The sequence below is a fragment of the Cydia amplana genome, chromosome 4 (genome assembly GCF_948474715.1).
Source record: "Cydia amplana chromosome 4, ilCydAmpl1.1, whole genome shotgun sequence".
NCBI lineage: Eukaryota > Metazoa > Arthropoda > Insecta > Lepidoptera > Tortricidae > Cydia > Cydia amplana.
The window spans coordinates 18,998,489-19,013,940 of NC_086072.1; the positions used below are offsets into that span (position 1 = coordinate 18,998,489).

The 15,452-nt window shown below is 39.1% G+C and overlaps 2 protein-coding genes across 2 annotated transcripts; both read right to left on the reverse strand.

The window, feature by feature from the left end:
* Positions 1–1,408: 1,408 nt before the first annotated feature.
* LOC134647673 (uncharacterized) lies at positions 1,409–4,507 on the reverse strand. Its single transcript, XM_063502027.1, has 2 exons — positions 4,348–4,507; positions 1,409–1,565 (listed from the first exon to the last, which is right to left on the reverse strand). Exons 1-2 carry the CDS (start codon positions 4,430–4,432, stop codon positions 1,429–1,431), a joined length of 222 nt encoding a protein of 73 aa, XP_063358097.1. The 5' UTR covers positions 4,433–4,507; the 3' UTR covers positions 1,409–1,428.
* Positions 4,508–9,543: 5,036 nt separating this feature from the next.
* On the reverse strand, positions 9,544–15,374 carry LOC134647362 (hornerin-like). Its single transcript, XM_063501697.1, has 2 exons — positions 15,293–15,374; positions 9,544–10,419 (listed from the first exon to the last, which is right to left on the reverse strand). The coding sequence occupies exons 1-2, from the start codon at positions 15,360–15,362 to the stop codon at positions 9,725–9,727; spliced, it is 765 nt and encodes a 254-aa protein (XP_063357767.1). The 5' UTR covers positions 15,363–15,374; the 3' UTR covers positions 9,544–9,724.
* Between the last annotated feature and the right edge of the window lie 78 nt (positions 15,375–15,452).

Sequence of the window (15,452 nt, forward strand, 5' to 3'; positions counted from 1 at the left end):
CTAATACGATTAGTTACTTAAGCGGCGTGGATTTTATCGGTGGTTTAATTTTCGGGACCTGCCCATGGTAGCGATTTTTAATTGATCTTATTTGACTTATATAAATTAACCTTTTGTATACGTGAAGTGGTCAAAGATCGTGTGTTCACACTTCGGTTGAACCTACTCTATAAAGCAGAAAAAATCGTTCTCGAAAAAAATGCAAGAATATGACTAAAAATTCGGTCAGGATCTTAATCATACTCAAACAGGATTTTAAGGGTATTAGGAGAACTTTTCCGACGACAATAAAAGCACTTTAGGTTAGGTTTTATAATATTTAATTATAGAAATAAAAATAAACACTGTTTTCTTTTAAAATTATTAGCATTTGCATTCAAGGTATTTGGTTAATGCGTTACTGCACAAATAATTTAAGTAGTTAATACGGTATGGTATTAAATTCACTACCTTAATTGCGCTACGCGTAGTGAAGAATTGGAGATGGTATGTCGATATGTGGCCGAGCCAAACTCGCAAGGAGCGAGCCACTTGCGAAACTTGTAATTAACTTGCTAATTACTTATAGGTATATTACACAAACAGTTTCGTAGTAATACATGTTTTTTTGCAAAAAAGGTTAATCATTTAGAAGCATAACCTATTAATATATTATGGTGTCTACACATGACCTTTTAAACTTTAGAAATAAAACATGTTTTTTGGAAAATACACGTTCTGTCAAATAGCCGTTCAACAAACGAAACAGCGGACAACATTTTCCAGATTGCGATAGTATAGTCTGTCAAGCCATTTCCGTCAGTAGAAAAAACGGCAAATTTAAAAACAAGCAACAACGGTTGCACTCCGGGAGTGCCGATAGAAGTGAAAACTCACCTCAGTATGTTACCGACGCCCGGTAACACGATACCTACATACGTTTAGCGGAGGTATTCTATTTATTTATTATATATTTATCATTCTCAAATAAGATCACACTTTTTCATTGAGATGTTTATTTACATACTGCCATGACAACGTCAAATTATTTGAACATAGGTAAAGAGTCTTGAAAAGGAGTCCGCAACATAAATGTCAAATAACATTGAGTTTTTCTTTATTGATTTAAATGCCATCTAAATTATGAGTGGCCACCTTACGGGGCTTACGGTCACGTGATCGCCTTACGCCCCTTACGCTGTCTCGAGTTTATTTTTTTTTTCCCCACCTCAAAAAGTGCCCAGCGCCGCTAAAGAAGTTTTTACTTCAAAAATTAGGCGCGAAGGGTTGTCGTCCCATTGAAAATTATAACTTCGCGCCTTTATTTACCTACTGACAAAATTGTTTGGCAGACTAATAATAATAATATAAGTATATTTAATACAGATTTTGCTATAGGTACTTTATAGGTATACTTAATTAGTATAACTTATAGCTAAGCAGTCAGGGCTAGTTTTTCTCGGCCACCTTCGAGCCGTGGGCCAAGTCGGTCTTCGTGTTGGTCCTGGCTTGTCTCCCGGCGGGCGCGCGCACGTTCAGCACCGACTCCACTACCACCTCCTCGATGAAGGGCTGGCTTCCGGTCTCTGAAACAATATTTTAACCAACTTTAACTAATGGACGTGGCCGCGTAGCCAACGTGCCAGTCGCTTACGCTCCGTAGCGATCGAAACGCAACTGTCACTGTCGCACTAATATGGAAGAGTGATAGAGAGACACCAAGCGATTCGATGGCGAAGAGCTTGCAATTGTCACCTTGGCAGGTTCCTGCATGATTCAAGTCTATCAAGTATGTAGAAGTCTGGGTAACCAAGATGACAATCGCACCTAGTCAATGATATTATATAACCATAGATAGGTTATACTCATACTTGAGGAACACAAAAAATACTTCCATATTTATTTCTGTGCCTACGAAGAAATCTGTTATTTTTGATTAATTTTCTCATTCCATCCATCTTTGTCACACCCGTTGTTAAACATAAGGTCGTCTCTTTCTGTTTCGGTGTGCAGGAGCTCGTTAGCACGTGCACATTTCTCGCTTGTCCATCAGCGACTAAAGGTAACTTGTCCAATTTGTCACAAGGTGAGCGCTTCAATTTTGGAACGCCCATAAACTATCTTGAGTTATAATTATAAATCATTGCACCTAGTGTAAATTTCATTACATTCCACGACTCTTCTCTTTCCCTTTCATGCTTTTTACGAATATTTTCCGTGTTACCCTTTCGCAAAATAAGCCGGTTTTATGTAATTTAAAAATACGACAGATTTAAGTATAGACAAAAATCAACAGAAAACCACCGTATTATTGTATGTATGTCAGTTTGTAAGGTACCTATGTATCTATGGGCCGTAGTTGTCTGATAATAAATGATATCTAATTTAATTACCTTAAGTAATAAAAGAGTCCAAATCTCCTCTCCTTTTAAAATGGGACATTATGCGAATGCGACATCTATATGAAAGGATAACTTTGTGAAAGGAAAATTTGCAAATCAGATAGAATTTTAATACGGGTCTTTAGGTATGAAAATGGATTATTTTGTAGAAGGGTCGTTTTATAAAAAGCACAAAGGAATATTTCGCGAGCAGGCAACTTTGATCCGTACCCAAAAGTCGTCTTCTACTTAGTTGCACATTATAAGGAAAATGTTACCATTCGTATTTGATGATTTAATAATATAACTTTACCGAGAAATGATCATAAGTAGGTACCTATTACCAACTATAGGTAAGGTAATATATACACGTTTAAGATAACTGACGAGGTCAGGGACACGTTGGTCTTCCGTCTATACAGATAATTTTAATTATTGTAATGTGTGAGTTCTTCTTATTAGTATTATAAAAACTCTTGTTGTGATTTTTTGTGTGATGTGATGTGAAAAAAACTGATTCGTACGGCCCAGTTACTAGTAATCATTGGTAGTTTAGAGAAAAAAATATGTTTGATTTGATAACAACAACAATAAAATACATGCCTTTACCTAACTTACATGCTAACAATTTTTGTAGCCTTACACACACACACACACACACACACACACACACACACACACACACACACACACACACACACACACACACACACACACACACACACACACACACACACACACACACACACACATACATACACACACACAATTTTTTCTTTCCTTTCTCTTTGAATTGCTTAATTTCTCTAACTATTACATTCATTACCTCTATTCTATTAGATTAGTCTTTAATTCTTTACTTAACCTTCACTTTACTAATTTCAATTCCGGCCACCACGTGACAGGCATAGGGTTACCAGATACAAATTTAGAAATTCCTGACAAAATTCCGGCACCCTATTGAGCCGATAGCCGTGTTTTATTAAATTTATTATTTGTATTGATTTAAGTAAATAAACAGGTACTTTATAAAGAAGTCTATCAATTCAAAAAATTCCTGACATTTTCGTGTTCCGTCCCCATTCCTGACAAAAGGCCAAAATTCCTGACATGTCAGGAAAATTCCTGTCATCTGGTAACCCTAGACAGGCATAGCCTAGTGTGGGGGCCACTGGACATTAGGACTGGACTGGACGTTAGGTATGTATTATTAATAAGGTTTTTTCTTTCAAATAAATATTATTCTTATTCTTATTATTCTTATTCTTATGATTTGATTGCGACTTGGCCATGTTGTATTACTTTACAAGTATTTAATTTCAAACTATGTTAAATGTGTACTTATACTTACTGTCTTAGTAACGCAGTTTTATTAGGTAGTTGATTGTTTTTTAAATCGTTTAATTTTCGGTTCCGATACTTTGAACCTACTGGGCTTTACTTGTTGTCTTGTATACTAGATGCTGAAATATCCGTAACTTATCATGAAACTGTATCAAGTTCAATTTTAACCCCCGACGCCAAAAGAGGGATGCATGAAGATACGAATGTCTTTCTATCTGTCTGTTTGTGGCATCGTAGAGCTCAAACGGAGTTCGGTGGTTCTTGTTTGATAATAATCGACACAGCAGTTTTAAACGTAGGGTTTATTTATTTATTTTTGATTTAATCTATCTATCTAATACCTTTAAACGATCAATTCTTGTTTATTTATTTATATGTATATTTATTTATATATTTATTTCGGGGATCTCGGAAACGGCTCTAAAGATTTCGATGAAATTTTCTATATAGGCGTTTTCGGGGGCGATAAACGCGATAAATCGATCTAGCTAGGTCTTATCTCTTGGAAAACGCGCATTTTTGAGTATTGTTAGGTATGTTTTCCGAGCAAAGCTCGGTTTCCCAGATATTGATTATTATACCTAAATAGATCAGGCACTTGATACACAAAAGACAACCAATATAAATAAAGAAAAATCCTCACCTAATGGTCCTGCTTGCAACGTAGACTTCTGTGGTGCTGCTGCCACCGCCGCCAACACCACCAAAAAAATCAACAAGACTCTCATGGCTCTATGGTTTAACTTTTTAAACTTTGACAACACACTATTTGGCCAGTGCGCTATGTGAATGAGTCAATTATTTTTTAGTGGCCAGTGCGTTTTTATCAAAGTGATAGGTTAGAGTGTCGCTAGCGCACTGCGGGTGAGATGTCACTGAGTCGGTCGTCGACGTCGGTGGTCTATTCTGCAGCGAGACTAATTCGAAAATTATTAAGGTCAGGTCAGGTGGGGTAAAATAAACATACTTTAGTTTTCTACGGGGTAAGAGAAACCGTATGAGTATAGTCCTTCTACGTAAATATGTTTAAGTTAATTTTATTTATGAATTAGCTTTATTTTTAGTATTATAATTTAATTTAGTTTTTAATATCTTTAAGTATCTCTAACTGTTTATTTCCCTACAAGTGTCCACATTTCTCCCATAGTTCCTCTTATCCCCACCTGACCTTAAAAATGTTTACAGGCGATAATTGGTTGTGTAAAGTAAGTATGTACCTAATTGAAATAAATCAAAAAGCCATTCAGTGGGTCGAAAACGACCCAATGGGTATATAAGGGGTAATCTTATGCACTAAGTATTTTGGCATTTTGTGTTTTAATAATATTTGCAGAATGGCCGACACGTTGCATAAGGCACGTGAGTAGGCGATTTCCAATCCACTCCTGCGCAGCCTACCTACACACCGCGTCACCGCGACCCGCCAATATTACACACCGGTCGCATTTTATAACATAATATGGGGCATTATCTATGAAACGGGACCTTATTGTCGATGTGGCGCTTACGCCGCACAGCGTTGCGCGGCATTGTATTTATATCGGAACATCGTTAATAATAGCGTAAGCGCCATCGACAATAAGGTCCCTTTTCATAGATAACGTCACATATGTATACCTACATATAAGCGCTGTGCCTCTCTTTGTGTCAAATAAAAAATGACATAATTTCGTTTTGAATACAAGTTTTTATCGCTGACTGTACTCTTCTTTCAATATTCAACTAATACTCATCGAGACAATTCTAATAACAAACCCAAATACGAGGTTGCGTTGTTTTTTCATAGTTCATATTGCTACCTGCGTTCTTCACCATACCAGACTGAATACTAAATCTGACGGTACTTCACCAGTACCGTCAGATTTAGTGACGTTATGTAATGTACCTAGCAAAACCACACACGTCACCCGACAACCTTCAGAGTTCAAAGATGTGCTAACTATGTTACCATGATTATGTCGTAAATATGTTATTTAAATATAAGTACCTACAGGTCGAATGAGCAAAGACCATAGGTGTGATCATGGAGATTCATTAAGTCTTAAAGTGACAAAAACTTTTATTACAACCATTCATTTAAATTAAATTACTAGTACAAGGATTAGAATGCAAATCACAGTCATGTAACATGTTTTTAGCATCTTTATTTTACAATATTATGCCAAATGATCATAAAATGTAAGACAGATGCTAAAACTCTGTGGAACTGACAATGATTCGCAGACAGAATTTACAATAAAAAGCAGTGCATTTGCTCAAAAATGCGTTTATCTGGCACCAATCACCAAATTGAATGTAGGGCTTACTTATTACGTAAGCTGTCAAAAAATTACTATACTTTTAAATGCAATACCACAGAAATAGATAATACAATGATGTATTACTGTGTAAATGTAACAATCAGGGGGCCCATTTCACTCGAGAAAGTGGCACCGGGGGCCCATTTCTCAAAAGCTTGTAACTTAATTGTAATACAAGCGGATGTCACTTTTTTATGAACACTTGACTTTTGACTAGACTCTACTAGAGTACTTAAAAGGCATTTTGAGGATTAAAATAGCCTTCAGCTGGAATATTTATTTTGATGTATAATCTTTAATTGGAAATACGTAGTGTCATCTGTAGTATAAAAATTTAACTGTACCTAACGTAGTTTATGTCTACTATACTCGTAATACCTAAATAAAACTATAAAAATACAACTCATCAAATTTAATCATCGGCAAATATTTAAAAACGGATTAAAACTAGGATACACGAACTGTCTTATTTTCGTTTGCGGCAACTCCTTCACCCTATCCCATGGATCTCCAAACACATACTGGATCTGCATAGGCCACTGCCATTGTCTTGGTCAGTCCATTGGAAAATACCCTGGGTCAATATAACCCGCTTGAACGGACGAGGAAACGCCTAAAGTGCCTGGGTATATTTGAACGCTGCTTGCTTCATATTTGCTGTTGATTGCTCTGATGAAAGTGGCAGAATTGTAGAACTCTTCGGCTCCGTTGTGGTCTAAGAGGTCTAAGTACAAGTTTTCTTTAATAACATTTAAAACGGTTCTTAATCAATATTGATGGAACGCGTTGGCAGATCAATTTCCTATTCAACCGTGTGATGTGTATAATTTCTCCGTCATTACATTTTAGACGTGAGAGATTAACCAATATAAGAGTGTTTGTAAAAACTATAATGGCGTTACTAATACTAGCAATTGTTTAAAGAAATTATTTGGATTATTGATTGGTGTGAAGATCAATAAATTGAGGTAACTACTTTAAGATTAAAGATAGTGTGGCAAAAGTTGGCCACTTGCATAGTCTTGGTTGCTATGTTGAAATGAGATTATATCTATATTAGGTTGCTTGCTTTTTCTAACTTTGTTTGGCAAGTTGGAATACGATGGAGCTCCAAATCTTCTAATGTAACAAAAATACCATTGATGACTCTTCAGATTTTTTTTATAATGTTTTATGTAAAGGGCTGTCCATAAAAAACGTCATCTATTTTTGACGGATTTTTTACCCCCCTCCCCCCCCCCCCTCTAAAATCATCCAAAAATCATGCTACGTATGACCCCGTTTCCTCCTACGTCTTGCTACCATCATCCGATGTCCAGACCCCCCCCCCCCCTAATTTGAAATGACGTAATTTATGAATAGCCTCTAACATTCTTCACTACACAGTATAAAACAAAGTCGCTTCCCGCTGTCTGTCTGTCTGTCTGTCTGTCTGTATGCTTAGATCTTTAAAACTAGGAAGGTTTATATATAATTTGTTAACCCGTGCGAAGCCGGGGCGGGTCGTTAGTCGTAAATAAAGTGTGTAGGTACCAGAACTGGATAATTTTTAGGATTACAGTTTTTAGCAAGATTTTGCCTGAGGCGCAATAATTAACTCATTTAAAAAAAGGAGGAGGTCCTCAACTCGTCGGCTTTTTTTACACGTTGATATCTTCATCGTATTCTTACTTTTTCCGTCGCTTGTGTTGCTTTGCTCCTATATTTTTGCTCTTGGTAAATAAATATATTTCTATATTTCTTTTCTATTTCCTAGCTAGGTCGTTGTTCTAGCTCTGTACGCAAAACAATACCTTATTCACAATTTCAACTTCAGCTGTCTAATTGCAGTGTAGATTTTTATGGATCTTTACAGTTACGCGCCTACGTTCAGACAATTCATATCATAATAAGTATAATTACAGTATTTGCAGGACTATGGTTTTTTCGGCAGGAGTTACAACGATACGCCATTTCGTATCTTTATGCTTCAGCTTTAAGGTTGGATTTAGGCTGTAATTTGATTTGCTTTTTGTCTATCAAGTATCAAATGTTTTTTAGGGATGTGTTTCAGGGTTCATTGCCTTTCTCAACACATCATTAAGTAATGAATGACGGACATTATATAGCGTTATGTTATAAGGCCTATATAAAAGAAGGTGAAATGAATTACGATCTCATATTAGTACGTGCTAGTGAGGATATAACATTTGAATTATTGCAGCCATGTCTGGATTTAAATTGCTATTGGCTATCGCCAGTTTTTCTGTTGTAACGGCGGTTCCTGTTGTTCTCAAAGGTTTGTTTTTGTTGTCTTGTGTTATGTATTCCGGAGTGAAAAGGAAGGGTTAACTTTTTAATAGTAACAGCATAAAGTAATCATATAACAGTAGCAAACTCTAAGCTTTCTAGAGAAAATAAGCTCCATAGGTACGGTACAGTCAAGGTATTAAATAATGACACATGCAAAGTGCCAAAAATATATAGGTACACTAGTGTGCAAAGGTTTAGTGTATAAAGGTAGTCCATTATGTGTATTTTTTGCACTTTGTTCGGGTGTAGACGCTGCTAAATCTATTGTGATGACAAAGTTATGAATAGATTCCTTTTTGTAGGCTAAAGTTAAAACGGCCGTTTTTGTTTTGAGTTCATAGATTGACGAATCCAGCAACATAGAAACTAGTTTGATTTATTCAAAAAGGTGCTTTAATACAAGACACAGTACGTAGCGGCCCCCTTTTTTAAAATATCTTTCGTTAAATTTAAATAATCACGATTATTTAGCAGTGGCGCTAGTGTGCACGTTGATGGGCTCATAAATTAATTGAGCTCGAGAAAGCAGGACTTATTATTTATAAAAAAATTGTGTGTGTGTATTCTATATTAGTATATATATTTTGTAATAGCCCGTTGTTCTAGTGGCGTAAGCCTAACTTTACAATATTTTAACTTATCAACGTCCCCCTAGCTTTTATTTCATTTGTTGTCTTTTTAAAGATACTCATATTTTCTTCAGCCTGAAGAATATTTTAACAAATTCAAATTATCCTTTCATTTCAGGATCGTCACCATCAGGGGATACGGTAATCGCTATATCATCGTCAGATCCCAACGTCGAGAAGTATTTAACATTCAACTTTCCTAGCCAGGGAGAGAATTCTGAAAGAATTAACACAAACCCTTCAGATTTATTTCAAAAAACCTTTAGTACTGCTTTAGCTGGAACCCATACAACAACTGGAAGAGGTTTTCCATCCTTCAATCCGTTTTTACTCCCATTTTTCAATTTCCCTTTAAATTTTGAGGGTTTGAACTTTGGGCCTTGGTTGAGAGGCGTTGAAAGCCATGATTCTTTTGGGAATGGGGAAGTAAAGACAGTTACAGCTGTCAATGATAATGGACATGTTTATGGTAAAATTAATGGAGTCCGTTTTGACAACGCTAACACCAAACAACAAGGTACCTAAATAGTATTCATAGGTGTTTAATTTAATGTTTGCAAAAAAGTTAGACCTAATTTATTTGGTGATGTTTATATAAATATTAAAGTAATTAACTATCATATCCAGCTAATTGATTTATATGACTATAGATAAAAATATCAAGGAAAAACTGATTAAACACTGAAAACTGTTGTATTTAAGAACTAGACTTTTATTGAGATTCATCACACAATAATTCAAAAGACACCGAGACAAGTTTAACAAGTCGTCTCAGTGTCTTTTTACAATTTCCTTATTTTTAATAGAAGCCGCTGTTAACGGCATGAGATTGGGCAGCTTGGAGTCCTGGCGCATTAATGCTGGAGGCTCCACTGTGTTGGACAGCACCTCCATGGTGTTGCATAGCTTGTGCAGTGCTAGCTCTGTAGTGTCCGTTGTTCTGAGCAGCCGAAACGGCAGACCCATAGTGTCCCAATCCATGATTTTGAGCCGCAGACATAGCTGAACCGTAGTTTCCAGAATGCTCAGAAGAAGCTACCGCTGAACCGAAACCGTTGTTATAACCCAAGCCCCTCACGTTCTGAGCGGACGCCACAGCGGATTGGTAACGAGGGTTGTTCTGGGCGGCTGAAGTGGCTGCTTCATATTGGAGTCCGTTCTGAGTTTGAGCGGAGGATACGGCGGAATTAAGGCCGTTATAGTTTTGAGCTGAGGAGACAGCGGAGTCGTAGTTGTTACGAAGTCCTCCGTAGGCTGGCTGTTGTTGGTAGACGGGGTAGGATGGTCCAGTGCGGGCCATGCCAACGCCGCTGGCATAATTCCCGTTGCCTCCCAAGCCGGCGCCGTAAGCTTGAGCATCCCCACTCTGGAAGGAGGTGCCCATGCCAGTGGAGTGGCTGATGCCGCCGATGTTGCTGCTGAACCCGCTGCCGAAACCGAAGGCGACGTTGGGGGAGCGACCGATGCGCATTACTACTCCGGGAACGTATTCGTCTGGAAGGAAAAACATACACATTACATAACTTAAGACAATCTTTGCCAAGTTAAGAACAGAAAGGTTAAAAGAAACAGTCTTATATGGTTTCGATGTCGATGACCTTGCTTCTATGCAATAGGTTTAGGATTCAATTCCTGGACGTAGAAGTTCCTGTATTTAAGTTTCTTATTTAGTTATTTATGTACTTTCTAAACGGTAAAGATGAAACCTCGTCAACAGTAACCTATGAAAAATTTTACAGGAATAATTATAAGCTCCTATTATAGGAGCTTTAGTTTTGGAAAGATCTACATGGAAAATATGAACATTTTTGGAAAGTTTCCTTGAATACATTAGGGAATGAGTAACAATAATAAAATAAAATTAGACACAATGTCAGCGTGAGATGTATGTGGGTAGAGTGGGGAGCAATGAAACGCACTCGTACCGATGCACAGCTGGTTTATTACTGACTTGTATGATGTGTAGGTATCGGGGTGCGCGCGCGCACACATAGACATGCATACATATCAACTCCTCCCGACTTAATTTGGGAATCTGGGGACAATTACAATAAATTACTTATTTGCTAAACCTTATAATTAATTTTCTTAAGCCTAGGTCTTAAGTTACATCCAGGCTGAGGAGCAGGCGATGAGCCTGACGAGACTTGCTCACTAATGTCTTGCACCGGTTGCTCAGAATGCTCCGATGATTCAAGTACTTGATCATTTTCGCTCGCACTCATAGGAGTCTCTGTCTCAGTCATCTCCCCCTCCGCAATCCTCACCTCTTCCCCCGCGCTGTCCGATTGATCATTAACAGTAATTGGAACATCAAGCGAACAAGGAAGGGGGTCTGATACTACAGGTGTGTAATCGGCAGAACTTGACGTTTGTACGTCAGTTGACGATAACAGATTAGTTCCCACATTCGTATATTTTAATAATTGATCGATATGCCTCTTACATACAATATCATTTTCTAATTTTACCTCGTACATTCTATTGCCAAGTTTCTTACAAATACACGCTTTTTTCCAACATGGTTTACGGTTTTCATAACATCTGGCCCACACTAGGTCACCTATTTCGAACCATCTAAAAAATGTATTGTTACATTTTTCCTTATTATTGTTTCCGCGCGGCGCCGGCGCCGGCGGTCGCAACAAGTCCAGCCGACAGCGCAGCTCGCGCCCCAACATTAACTTAGCCGGGCTGGCACCCGTCGTACAGTGTGCAGTATTACGGTATTCAAATAAAAAATCTTGTAATTTCTCATCTATGACCTGAACACACGAGTGACACTGTAAAATGGACTTTAACTGCGTCTTACACGTACGAACATTTATTTCCGCGAGGCCGTTACTGCACGGGTGATAAATAGGCGACGTAAGGTATTGTATCCCGTTTATTTTGCAAAACTCGACAAATTCCTGAGAAGCTATTTTTGCATCATTATCCGAGACAATAACTCTTGGAAGGCCGAACCTGGCAAACAAACCCTTCAATTTTGTTATTAAATTCCGCGTAGTTAAATTGTTTCCCATATCTAAGCATTCCAGCCATTTACTAAAGGCATCTACTACTATTAAGAACGACCTTTGACCCACCGAGAAATAGTCTATATGTACCCTTTGCCACGCAGAGGTGGGCCGGGCCCATGGCGAAGGAGGGGCGCGCGGGGGCGCGCCGCGCTGATGCACGCATACGGTACATGCATTAATCAGCTGTTCGATATCCTTATCTATGTTAGGCCACCATAAGCGCGCTCGTGCATTACTTTTTGTTTTGACTATTCCCTGGTGCGATTTGTGCATTTCTTGTAGCAATCTAGGCCTATAAATCGCCGGAATAACCACCTTATGCCCTCGTAATAAACAACCTTGTTCTACGTCGAGTTCGTTACGGCATAAAAAGTATGGATAGATATTCTTACATTTAATTTTACGTGGCCAGCCATACTTTATATACCTAAGTACAGTGCGTAAACACTTATCGCTGGCCGTAGCTACCTGAATATCTTTATATGTTAACGGAAGACTGTTCAATTGCATTGAATTTATAGTATGTATTTCCTCATCTTCAACTGCTGACTCCTGCGGATCCTGATTCTGAGTCGGTATACGCGAGAAATAATCCGCAACCTCGTTTTGTTTACTAGTAATATATTTAATTTTGTAATTATATGCTGACAAAATTATACCGAACCGGATTAAACGCGACGCTGTCATTACAGGAATACCGTTGCTCTTGCCAAATATTGCCAAGAGCGGTTTATGATCCGTTTTCAAAACAAAAGGCTCCTGCCGACCATATAAATATTGGTGGAACCGTGTCACACCAAATACAATTGCTGCGGCCTCTTTGTGAAGCTGGCTATAGTTTCGCTCGCCAGCTGTTAGGGATCTTGAACCATAAGCGAGTGGTCGCTCGTTGCCATCGGGGCCGATTTGACCCAGTACTGCCCCAAGGCCGTAAGGACCAGCATCTACCGCTACCGTCAGCTGCGCGCTCGGTTCAAAGTGCGTGAGTACGCGATCTGACGCCAGCTCGCGCTTCATCGCCTCGAACGCCGCCTGCTGCCGCTCTGACCACTCCCATTTCGCGTCAGCGCGCAACAGCTCATGTAAAGGCCCTAGCAAAGATGATGCATTTGGAACGAAATTTCGGTAATAGTTAGATATACCCAGGAATCTTTTCAATTCTGTCACATTATTAGGCCGGGGAGCACTGACAATTGCTTCAACTTTCTTTGGACACTTCAGTAACCCGTCTTTATTAATAATATGACCTAAGTATGTGACGCTTTCCTGGAAAAAAGCACACTTATCCTTACCTAACCTCAACCCCGCATTTTGGAACCGCTTAAAAACTTCCTCTAATCTTTTCAGATGTATTTCTTTAGTCGGCCCCGTTACACACACGTCATCTAAAAACACGGCTACCCCTTCGATACCCGCTAGTACGCTTTCGAGCGCCCGCTGAAAAATCGCGGGTGCACTTGCCAATCCGAATACGAGACGTGTATACATAAACAGCCCCTTAGTCGTATTAATAGTAGTAAGCCTTTGCGAATCTTTCGATAATCGGAACTGATTGTACGCTTGACTACAATCCAACTTGGAAAAATGTTGACCACCACTGAGTTTTGCGAACACTTCTTCGATACGCGGAAGCGGATATTTATCTATATATACATCGTTATTTATAGTTATCGAATAGTCCGCGCATATTCTTACACTACCGTTAGCCTTTCGTACCGGTACTATAGGCGTCGCGTAGTCGGAATGATTTACAGGTACCAATATACCTTTATCAACGAGTTTCATCAACTCCTCCTCTACGGGACCCTTAAGAGCAAAAGGTAGGGGTCGAGCTTTGCAAAATTTCGGTTTGACACCATCTTTAAGCTGTAACTTTACTTCACCATATTTAAAACAACCCAAATCGTCATTAAATAATTCTTTATATTTCTGTAACAACTTGTCGGTATCTATATCGCACGAACAGTTTAAATTGTAATTTTTATTTATAGGCATTATACCTAATCCGAACTCGGCCATAAAATCTCGCCCAAGCAAGGCTGGACCTCCATTTTTTATGACATAAAATGAAATTTGTTTTGTAATACCATTAAATGACACTTGAGTTGAAAAACGACCCAAGGGTAAAATTTTATGACCGTTGTAAAAACATATTCTCATACTACAACTACTTAACTGTGTTTCTGAAAATTCTGTTCGATACATGCTATCTGAAATTACGCTACTGCTCGAACCGGAATCTACTTCCATATCAAACTCTTTACCGTTAATGGCAACAGTCATTAGTATAGGATCATAGTGTACGCACCTTAAACTAAAGACTTTACATTCCTGACAGTCACTGCAGTCCTGGTCATCTGGAGTTACATCTTCAACAGAAATATTGTTCACACGCGCACTACACACCTTTTTCAAGTGGCCTTTATTGTGACACTTTTGGCAGCGATAATTTTTAAAACGGCACTTATCAGACTCATGCCCTTTCAACCCGCATACACTACAACGACGCATAGGCTGGTCTCGGCTGGCCGCTTGGCCCGCCCGGCCCACGCTCGCCTTGTACAGTGGTTCCTCTTTGACGGTCACGGTAGGCAAGGCCTTTACCTTCCTTGCACATTCCGCCTGCTGAGCCACTTCTACGGCTTTTGCGAACGTGAGTGTTGCAGCATCCTGTTCAAAAAGCTTGTCCTTCTCCGGTCCTGCCTTGAACCCCAGCACGAGCCTGTCCCTCAATATCATATCGAGCGAGCTCCCGAACTCACAATGCACCGCGAGTCCTCGAACTCGAGCCGCCCATTGCTCGATACTTTCGCCAATATCCCGTGTCGCCGCGTAAAATTTCGCACGGTCTGCGAAAGTACAGCGCTTCGGTGTAAAATGTTGATTGAGTACCTTCACCAACTCGTCGAACTTGACTTCCTCAATCTTCTTAGGATGAACAAGATTCCTTGCTAATCGGTATGTTTCATCTGACAAATGCGTTAATAGTAACGCACCCTTCTTTTCCTCCCCCACTTGATTTAATTTGACAAACTGCAACAGCCGACTATGAAAAATCTCCCATTCCTGGGTATTGTGGTCGAAAGCAGACAAATTTCCGAAAAAATGCTCCATTTCACTTCCTTTTTTTTTTTTTTTTGTCACGCGCGGGTAAGACACGATTCGTCGCCACTGAGATGTATGTGGGTAGAGTGGGGAGCAATGAAACGCACTCGTACCGATGCACAGCTGGTTTATTACTGACTTGTATGATGTGTAGGTATCGGGGTGCGCGCGCGCACACATAGACATGCATACATATCACAGCGGCAGTGCATTTTATTCCACAAAAAAAAATCGCTTACCATCAATGATGACTGGCACGGCACTGCAGGCCGCCAACGCCGCAACGAAAACAACAACCTTAGCCACCATTATAGATCTCAGCTAATTATAGATCTCAGCTAATTGTTAGTACTAGAGAGTTTGCAGCTTTCTCCGACACTGGATGATGCTCTCTCGCAT

What these genes read in the sequence shown, in the direction of transcription:
- LOC134647673 (XM_063502027.1), bottom strand. Translation starts at nt 4,432, where the DNA reads ATGAGAGTCTTGTTGATTTTTTTGGTGGTGTTGGCGGCGGTGGCAGCA. An exon ending in GTTGCAAGCAGGACCATTAG is followed by an intron (nt 1,566 to 4,347) that starts GTGAGGATTTTT and finishes ATATTGTTTCAG; the next exon opens with AGACCGGAAGCCAGCCCTTC.
- LOC134647362 (XM_063501697.1), bottom strand. Translation starts at nt 15,362, where the DNA reads ATGGTGGCTAAGGTTGTTGTTTTCGTTGCGGCGTTGGCGGCCTGCAGT. An exon ending in CGTGCCAGTCATCATTGATG is followed by an intron (nt 10,420 to 15,292) that starts GTAAGCGATTTT and finishes TTTTCCTTCCAG; the next exon opens with ACGAATACGTTCCCGGAGTA.